At 38.4% G+C, this 9,532-nt stretch overlaps 2 protein-coding genes across 3 annotated transcripts; both read right to left on the bottom strand.

Annotated features, from left to right (window-relative positions):
* Positions 1–404: 404 nt before the first annotated feature.
* LOC134004712 (protein mono-ADP-ribosyltransferase PARP11) lies at positions 405–2,746 on the bottom strand. Its single transcript, XM_062444078.1, has 7 exons — positions 2,648–2,746; positions 2,429–2,543; positions 2,281–2,350; positions 2,070–2,133; positions 1,085–1,218; positions 851–1,002; positions 405–737 (listed from the first exon to the last, which is right to left on the bottom strand). Exons 1-7 carry the CDS (start codon positions 2,744–2,746, stop codon positions 448–450), a joined length of 924 nt encoding a protein of 307 aa, XP_062300062.1. The 3' UTR covers positions 405–447.
* Positions 2,747–3,042: 296 nt separating this feature from the next.
* Positions 3,043–8,685, bottom strand: LOC134004725 (protein mono-ADP-ribosyltransferase PARP11-like). Of its 2 annotated transcripts, none has more exons than XM_062444098.1 (8): positions 8,548–8,685; positions 8,157–8,287; positions 7,345–7,465; positions 7,079–7,154; positions 6,583–6,655; positions 5,829–5,956; positions 4,782–4,933; positions 3,043–4,692 (listed from the first exon to the last, which is right to left on the bottom strand). In XM_062444098.1, exons 2-8 carry the CDS (start codon positions 8,271–8,273, stop codon positions 4,376–4,378), a joined length of 984 nt encoding a protein of 327 aa, XP_062300082.1. In that variant the 5' UTR covers positions 8,274–8,287; positions 8,548–8,685; the 3' UTR covers positions 3,043–4,375. The 2 variants fall into 2 exon arrangements, with proteins under 2 accessions (XP_062300082.1, XP_062300081.1); XM_062444097.1 differs by having other exon boundaries at positions 8,423–8,685.
* Between the last annotated feature and the right edge of the window lie 847 nt (positions 8,686–9,532).

Consider the following 9,532-nt stretch of genomic DNA (forward strand, 5'->3'; position numbering starts at 1 on the left):
TGTCAGAATACACACAAACACACACACACACACAATAACCTAACACCCAAATATTAAATGTTAACCACCTACAATTTTAAGATTTTTATCCACAGTCCTAATACTGATCACACACAGAATACACAAATAAATAAACAGCTGTGAACTTTTTTGGTTTTGTCACGATTTTTATTAAATAATCTGTGTCATGTTCTATTATCTTGTTATAAATAAATATAACACATGTTAACCATTCCTTTTATACTCATACTTCCCAGTTGTAAAATAAAGTTATAAAATAAATAGACCTACTTCCTTTTCTAAAGGTATATAAACATAGATTCCAGGAATCTAAAAAAGAATCGCTATACTGCATGTCATTGCAGTTTTGGGCTAGTTGGAAAAAAGTAGTAAAAAATGTTGGAAATGTTGATGAAAATTCATCACCCATGTTGTGCTCCGTTGCATTCATTTGTACTGAATCAAATACTCTGGATATATTTGATTTGGATCAAAAATTACAAAAATTGTGGGAGGGATAATATCATCCACACAGCTGTCATGGAGGTTTTCAGAACATTGATGATCAGGTTTTTGGAAATGATATTGTCCAACTTTTGATTTTCCAGTTATCACCCGAGCCAAAAATATGATCTTAGTTTGTTCACCTTGTGTTGTGCTGCCATACAGTGACAAAGGATTTGTGCTGATCTCACTGTATTTGTCCGCAAATGATGCATGTCTTGCGAAATATATTCCTAAATGAAAAACAAAACAAAAGTACATTAACTGAGGAAAATCTGTTGAACAGACAGAGCTAAATGATTCTATGTGTATTATTGCATTGTTATTACTGAATCAATTAACTTACCTTTTCCATACGAGTGGCCGTTTTGTCCACCTAATCGCAAATCAAAGTTATACTTGCAAATGCTGTCAACATTTTTGGCATTGGTCCCATGAAAGAGCCTTTTCTCTTGAATTTCTTGGACACCTTGAATCCTCATTAACTGTTGCTTTTTCCTTTGACACAGAGAAAGACATTATTGCTTACAAAGAAGAGGAGTGACACACAGGGTGGATAGAGCAAAACTCATCGACCTACCTACAAAATATTTCCCAAAGGTCCATATTCTGTATCCTGCTGATTGATACAATGGATCTGTCCAACAGCCCATCTTTCGTCACATAATCTGCCACAGTCTGATACTCAGAGTTGAGCTCACTCAGTGGGATTAACTGCAAAATATATCATAATGCAAATAGGCTTCAACTGTAAGATGAAAACATACAGTAAAGCATATGAACAGTGTAGACTTTACATTCCAGTGACTGTGTCTGATTCTTTATGAACATAAAGTTAAAGCAAAAACACTACTTGGAAGCAAATGAATGTAACTGGCAAATACAAAATAGATGTTTTTGTGACTTGAGCTCAAAACTGTCTGCAATATATCTTGACAGGTGAGTAACATTTTGTCAGGTTTTTATGCATTAAAACAAAAATGTTTTTAAAAGTAGCTGAAGATTATGATATATTGCTCAGTTTGAACATTTAAAACCTCAGAATTAAAGATTTTATCAAAGACATTATGAATGGCACAGTTATAAATGCTTATTATGTTAAGAGTCATTTTAGTATGTTTTTTACCGTGGCGTAAAACTGTTTGCTTTTTTTTTTACCATGAGCTACCATGCTACAGCTAGTTTGCCAATCTTTAACAATGAAGACCAAAGTTTTAATATGTAGGAGTAGAAGATAAATTCAAGTTTCTAGCTAATTGCTGAACAGCTAAGTCATTTTTTTTGCTCACTCCATGGTGATTTGTTGCTAACCCCATGGTTCTTGCTGGAATTGTTTTGTTGTGTGTGTGTGTGTGTGTGCGTGTGTGTATGTGTGTGTGTACATGTTTTTTTGTTAAAAAAAACCCTTTAAAATAACTTAACTGTGTATCAGGCCGTGAAAACGTTGAACCACCTCAAAACCACTCTGATAGCAGACACATTATTACAACATTATTATTGTTATTATACTAAAGTCATAATTAGCCTTACTAAACAATTTTTCTATTCATTTCTGTCATTGTCACCTGATACGGAGCTGTGGCATCAACCATTTCCCAGAAGATAGGAGCAGCACTGAAGCAGGAGCAACTGTGGGAGGAGATCATTAACTAGTGTCACCGAACTGACAGTTTCACTTTCATTTTTCATGAAACCAAACTTTATACTTACTCATCTAGGACTAGTATGTAATATAGATAAATTGTTACACTCATGTATTTTAAGCATCATATTCACCTTCTCTGAATGTTGTAGTTTCGGTGGATTCTTCTTTGCCTCCCTGTACTGAGGTCAGTCTGCAACATTGCTATTTAAGAACACAAAGTCAATCAATGTCACCCAATCAATGAGAACTCTATGTGAAGAACCACATTTACTGGCATACCTGCAAAATCAATCTTGGTGTGACAGCTGGATGAAGAAATGTTTAAAACTCCTTTCAAGTTGTTTTGGTAATATTTTTCAATATCCTCACTCCTAAAGGAGTTATTTGTGTCATCCTGCAGGATGGACAGAAAACAGGAAAATAGTGATGCCTCATACAATCAGATCTGCTTGATATTTTATAGTGTAGTAGATTTAAAGAAATATTTAAAACAATTACCTCAAATCTGTGCCACCTTCCACAGTCTCCCAGGTAATACCAGCACCATGGGGTGTTTGATGTGTCCATTGGTTCCATTTTCATCTCATTGTACCACATTGTCCAGACAGACAGAAACTGAATATACTACAATAAAAACTAGTTAAATCAGATTAAAACTGACAGTCCTCTCTTATCTGCTCAGGTAGTTATTAAAATTGACATTTATGTGCCTGCCTCAGCTGAAGTTGAGTCATTCATGTCATTCATAGCCACGCCTCTGGGGATGACTTACAAAACTGGATCAGCACGTGCTATTACCCTGAGCACAACATACTGTGTGGTATATTTACTTGTGTCACAAGCTTTCCTCTGAAAGATGTTCTTCAAGAAACAACTGAATAGGTCTGTTGAAAAGTTTATTGGTTGTAACATGTGCAAATTACAGACACACACATATAGCTGCACGCACTCTTTGCACGCACGCACGCACGCACCCACACACACACACATACAGGTGTAGTGTTACGACTGAAGACACCGGTTTGCATTAACTATGAGGAAATGCAAGAGTCTCTCAAGATCCAATTTTGCACTGTTGCACCACCTTGTGGCAAATGTAGTACTCTGAATCCTCCTTTTGTTGTCCTCCCTTGCTCAAAAACAACACACAAGCGTCATACAGTGAATTCAACACATGTACATAGCAAAGCAATATTACATTGTGTGGTTAATTTTCATTACAGTGCTATACATGTGCTGGCTACATTCATTTTTTTAATCAATTTACACCAGGTGCAAAGAAAACCTGCTTATTCTTTTTTAAGAGAGATGTTAGCAGGTGGTGACGTCACACTCGGATGATTTAATTGAAATGTTCAAACTGAATAAATTTTGGTTTGGGATGAAAAAAAGTCTTTTAAAGACTGGAGTCAATAATCAGAGAAGATACACTGAAACATATTGCTCAAGGACCACAGGTAAACAAGACATCACAACTTTATGTCACTGTGACACAATAACCGACCCTTTCACAGAAAGAGTAAAGTGCACTGATGCATGGTCTAAAAAAATGCAGAGGTAGAAGCGTTTTTTTTGGGAATAAAAACAAAAGAATACATGTCTACACAATGCATTGTACTAGGTACACACAGATGTTCAGATCACGGAGCTAAATGGGTAAGCATGAACACGTCATGGTTTTTGGTTTCGTCATTTGGAAGTATGACTTGTAAATAAACTCATGCGTGGCACTGTTTGGATGTGAGAGAAGGGCTGTGGACGGTGGCAGGACATCACCTATAATCTACAGGCTGCAAGTTCCACTCTTATTTTTAACAACTGTGCACAGATATTCAACAAGCAAGCACATAGTCTGCATTAAATACAAAACTTCCACTAAGACTGGTAAAAGTAAAAGCAGATTTTCGTTCAGTTTTTTTTCTTAGCCTTTTTATAAGTCACAGAGACGTTCCAACCACAAGGTCCCATCTTAAGATATACTGTACAGTAAACAAACTGTACACAAAGTCTGTATTGTTTTCTTGATTTTCCATTTCCTTGAAGGCACTTTAGATGACCCATGCTCCAGTTAGGCTCTGGATCTAACTGAAAGAAAAAGCAAAGGTCTCTTAACTGCTTCTCTCTCTGTTCCAACTCATCATCTGACTTTGTATCCTAAATATTTCCATGTTGGAGATCCAGCCTCTGTAGTTCCTATGTTTTGATAAGAAAAAAGTGTGTTAGGTGTCAGTAGAACTCAATCAGATACTCAGGATAAATCTGGTTGCTGTCAAAAATGACATAAATCTTTGGATTGGCCATATCGTCCACGCAACTGTCGTAAAAGTTGGTGAAGCTGGCGTCCTTCGAAGGTGGTCTGCAGTACATAGGATGACCGACTGTGTACTCTCCGACAAGCACTCTGGCCAGGAACATGGTCTTATAAGGTGGTTCACTAGCAAATATTGGCGGGGCGAGTCCATGTCTCTGTAAAGTGGTGTTGTGCTTCCCCGTGGTGTGACAGAATTTACTGGAGTATTTAGCATCCCGGGCAAAGTAGCTCCCTGAAAGAAAGAGGTACGAGTTAAAATTTGACAAAAAAAGTACAGTGAATTGTTTCATGATGTTGTATCACGACACAGAGGGGGTCTACCTTTGCCATAAACATCGCCATGGCTTCCGGTCAGCCGCCAGTCAAAGTTAAACGTACATATAGCTTGTATGTTGCTGTGTCCTGTGCCATGAAACAGCATTCGCTCTTCAATATCCAATGTGCGCTTGACTTTTCGCAACTGTGTTTTCTTCCTTAGGGGAGAACCAAGGAATGACAACACAACACAGAGTACTGATCATTGCCTTGTTACAGGATGAGTACATTTTCAAGCCATTGCAAAGGGCTTTAGGGATCATGTGCTCAAAGATGTGACTGACTCCTTGTGGTTTTTAGATGTTGAAATAAAATCAATGACATTTTTTGTTGAACGTAAGTATGCTCTAACCTTGGTTGCATTCTTTTTATTCACTTTAACAGAAAGACGCTTTGTCTGTGGTGGAAGCTAAAGAAAAGTACTATTGTTTGTATCATGTGTGAGAGCTGAAAGCTGCTGCTGCTGCTGTTAACGAAATATTTTTTTCATCATTGACTGAATTTTTTAAACAATGACGGAAAAATCTGAAGGCTATCCATCATTTTGACAGATTACAATGAGGGTGACCATCTTCAACTTTAGGTTATCCACACCCGTCCAGTTGGTGCACCTTTTCAATTTTGCACACAGATTACATTGCAGAGGTAACTAAATCTATCAGAAAAGATTCCTTTGGGAGCATGTGGGCATCACTGCAGACCTCCACATTGTAAGCTACTTAAAGCATCTTGCTATCCGGATGCTGACAGCATGTTGAAGAGCTAGGCACTGGATACTTTGGAGCGAGTCTGTGACCACTACGGGTTACAGAGGGGAGCAGCTGTGCCAATCATTAAGCAATGAAAGATGAAAACAAAATATGTATTATCATCATTAAAATGTTTTTAATTAAAATGACGTGTAATAATGAATTATGACGATTTTTAGAAGTAGTTAGTGTCAAAAAAACATATGGAAGAAAATAGAACGAAAGACAGAATAAAGAGCTAAGATGTTTGCACCACATAAAAAAAAAGATAAGATAGCTAAAGAAACAATACAACAACTGTTACCTGCAGAAGAACTCCCACAGGTCCAGGTTCTGAATCCTCTGGATGGATTTGATTGGATGATCCATGGTCCTTTCATACAGTCTGGCTACTTCTTTAAACTCATAGGTGTCTCTGCCGAGCTGTATGAGCTGAAACAAAACAGTCACACACGAGTGATGGCATCAAGCTATATGAAGTGTTTGCATCAAGCACTTCCAACTGTTACACTTTCACTATTGCTGTTGCAAAATAAAAAAAGACAAGACCAGTATTTTTAACCAAAAATAATAATTATAATTATTTTAGATCTTGTCATTGTGGTTGGGTTTTGTTTTTGTGGCATTTGTCATAAACTGAAAACTGAAATCAGTTTTCTAATATCCTTTAATTGGGCTTTAGAGTTAGCTGATATAGAAACACTACAGAACAGGACATTGGTACAAACTGATTTTGTTTTGTGACTTCACATTTGAATATACTATCATCAAGGGTTTGAAATTTTGATTAAATAACTGAGGTGCATACTGGTTCATTCAACTCACTGATCACTCGTACATAAAAAGTTATTTTTATTTACAGTAAATGCACTTTGGTATATATGGTATACATTGTTGTGCATTGTTTTGGACATTACCTGAATTACTTTGCATGCTTACAATTATGTTTAAAGATTTGTTTTGTTGTCTTTTTTAAACATTTAATTGAAATCATCGTAACTGCAAACGAGGTGGATACACTGTGATATGTGCATGATATACACACGTAATTTACTAACCTGATAGGGCTCATCTGTATTGATTCTCTCCCAATGACAGGGAACAGGCAAAGCAAGGTTATCACAAATAAATCTGACAGAGAAAGTGAAGGAGAGAGGAGAGAGGAGAGAGGGTTCAGGAAGCAACATTTGACAGCATGATAAGACTGATTGCATTTGCATGACGTCAATATGTGCCATCTAAAATGTGAAAAAAGGAGACCTCTGTGCCTATTGAATAAATCCTCTTTTCTCTTGCTCCTGCTGTTTTTGGAGAGACCAACAATCAGGGTCAGCTTCAGGACAGATCCATGGAGAGCTGATAGGAATTTAGTTTTCCTTAATTTACCTTAAGGATTCTTGAGTATGGCAGATGCTTGAACTTTGACCTTCATTTTAAAGCCTTGTCTCCTTACTCACAACACCATCCTGCTCTTTTTAACTTTCTGTTTCTTTTCTTTGCTAGATAAAAAGGATGAAGTGAAAACAAAAAAGTGCCATAAATGTTCAGTCTTACCTGAAGCCAGTTGCAGAGTGGAGGGACCGTTTAATTGGCCGCTGCTTTCCTGTCGTTACATTTATCTGTCGCATAACTGGCAAGGAAATTAATAAAGATTAGAAATACAAGAATCATTTCTGAAACAGGATTAATTCTGAACTCAAAATCCTCCTGGTTTGCTTTCATAATTCTCAGGGCTGACTAATCTGTGTCTGACAAAGTAGCTTTAGTATAACTTGAACTGTGCAGAGTCATGCAAAAAAGTTGCTTTTTCATCGTTATACCCGAGAAGTCGAGCCTGTACGTATACTTTGCTGTGTAGAACTCCATGACACCACGTTGGTTCCTGTTATAGCACTGCTCAATCTGAGCACTGGTCACAGAGCAGGCTGCACTGGGATCAATCTGATGTGAAATTAAGAAAGATCAGTTAATCTTATGTTTAATTTCTAAACTGTAGTAATGGGTGAGCTGACCAGATATCAACAAAATCAAATGGGATTCAATTCATCACTTATCTTCCAGATTAAAAAAAAAAAAAAAAGCCACAGATTGAAGAACTGTGAGGATTTTCTGCATCTCTTTGTCTTATGTGATAGGAAATTAAAATATTTGGGTTTGGCACTGTTGATTGAACAAAAAGGATCATATTAAGACATTTGGGCTTTAGGAAAGTGTGAAAGGCACTTTTCAGCCTTTTCTAACATTTTATAGATCAAGTAATTAGAAGATAAAAATATTCACCAGATCAATCTATAAAGGAAATAATAGTTGCAGCCCCACCTCAGCATCCACTGTTTATATGCAGAGATAATAGGAGACTTTGCTGCATTTACTGCCAATTTAAAGCCCCACCAAAGACTGTACCCTGTAATTTTATTGATTCACTGACCTCAGCCAGAGACAAAAGCAAATCTGTGACATTGCACTGATTTAGTTGGCACTAAAACTTGCAAAACCTTTGGATTCAAATCGCATGAAGTATCACTGAGGGAGGGGCAATGGGCGGGAACATGCGGTACAAGGATGCGGTGAGCTTCGTTATATATGTGTGTGTGTGTGTGTGTGTGTGTGTGTGTATGAAAAGTTGTACGACCTCAAACATATGCCACACTCCACACTCAGCCAAGTAGAACCAGCACCAGTTGGGCTCCGAGGTGTCCATCTCCTCCATCTCTGCGGACTCCTCCTCTGCCGATCTGATGGCTAACATAACGATAGCGAGATCTGAAACGAACAAGTGGAAAAACAGGCGAACACACTTAATCACAACTACAGAAAAAACAATACGACATGAGGGTGACAAGATGGGGTTTTTTTATTCGTCAAGACAGGCCAAACGTCAAGGAGGTGTTTTATTACCATGGTCGTGGGGGCATTTCATCCTGTAAACAAATTCAAAATAACACAGGAAACTGGCATATCTAGCTAGCTGTCGTTCACGACTACCGGGTCCGACACTTCCTCAACTCTTACTGGTGTCTTACCGGTTCTCAGCTTGTCTGTAACCGGGTCCCTGCCCTTATCGGGTTATTAATCCGTCAGGCATTTTGAATAAAGCACCAAAAATCCCAGACTCGGAGTGAGAACGGATGACTAGCGCAACATAACATCGTTTCCTATCCGCGTTGTTTACTTTTATTTCCTGGTTCGTCACGCACCGTACGTCAATGCGCCAATATGATGTAACTCCTCCCAGTGACCATGAGCTATTCCCCGAGTTTGTCCTACCAGGTAGACACATTCCAGTGGTTTATTAAGCTGAAGTTGCAGATCAGAGGTGTCAAACTCATTTTCATTCAAGAGCCACATACAGACCAATTTGATCTCGTGTGGGTCGGATCATTAAAAAGATGGAGGGAAGGAAGGAAGGAAGGAAGGAAGGAAGGAAGGAAGGAAGGAAGGAAGGAAGGAAGGAAGGAAGGAAGGAAGGAAGGAAAGAAAGAAATAAGAAGGGAAGGAAGGAATGAAAGAAGGAAATAAATAAGAAGGGAAGGAAGGAAAGACAGGCAAAAGGAAGGAGTGAAGAAAGGTAGGAAGGACAGACAGACGGAAGGAAGGAAGGAAGGAAGGAAGAAAAGAAGGAAGGACAGACGGAAGATAGGAAGGAAGGAAGGAAGAAAGGAAGGAAAGGAGGAAGGAAGAACAGAAGGAAGAAATGGATGAAGGACAGAAGGAAGAAAGGGAGCAAGGACAGATGGATGGAAGTAAGGAAGGAAGGAACGAACTAACGAAGAAAGGAAAAAAGGAAGGGAGGGAGGAAGGACAGATGGAAGGAAGGACAGAAGGAAGAAATGGAGAAAGGACAGATGGAAGGAAGGAAGGAACGAAGAAAGGAAAAAGGGAAGGTAGGGAGTAAGGACAGATGGAGGGAAGAAAGGAACGAAGAAAGGAAAAAAGGAAGGTAGGAAGGACAGATGTAAGGAAGGAAAAGAACACAGGAAGGAGAGTGGGCCGGATTGCCGGTTCTGG

Source organism: Scomber scombrus, chromosome 22 (assembly GCF_963691925.1).
Source record: "Scomber scombrus chromosome 22, fScoSco1.1, whole genome shotgun sequence".
NCBI lineage: Eukaryota > Metazoa > Chordata > Actinopteri > Scombriformes > Scombridae > Scomber > Scomber scombrus.

Bases quoted from the DNA above. Each gene is read 5' to 3' on its own strand.
- LOC134004712 (XM_062444078.1), bottom strand. From the start codon at position 2,746: ATGTGGTACAATGAGATGAAAATGGAACCAATGGACACATCAAACACC. The intron at 2,544-2,647 runs GTAATTGTTTTA...TCCATCCTGCAG, and splicing joins GAAGGTGGCACAGATTTGAG to GATGACACAAATAACTCCTT. The intron at 738-850 runs GTAAGTTAATTG...TTTTTCATTTAG, and splicing joins CGGCCACTCGTATGGAAAAG to GAATATATTTCGCAAGACAT.
- LOC134004725 (XM_062444097.1), bottom strand. From the start codon at position 8,444: ATGAAATGCCCCCACGACCATG. The intron at 8,288-8,422 runs GTAATAAAACAC...TGTTCGTTTCAG, and splicing joins GAAATGCCCCCACGACCATG to ATCTCGCTATCGTTATGTTA. The intron at 7,155-7,344 runs GTATAACGATGA...TTTCCTTGCCAG, and splicing joins GTACAGGCTCGACTTCTCGG to TTATGCGACAGATAAATGTA.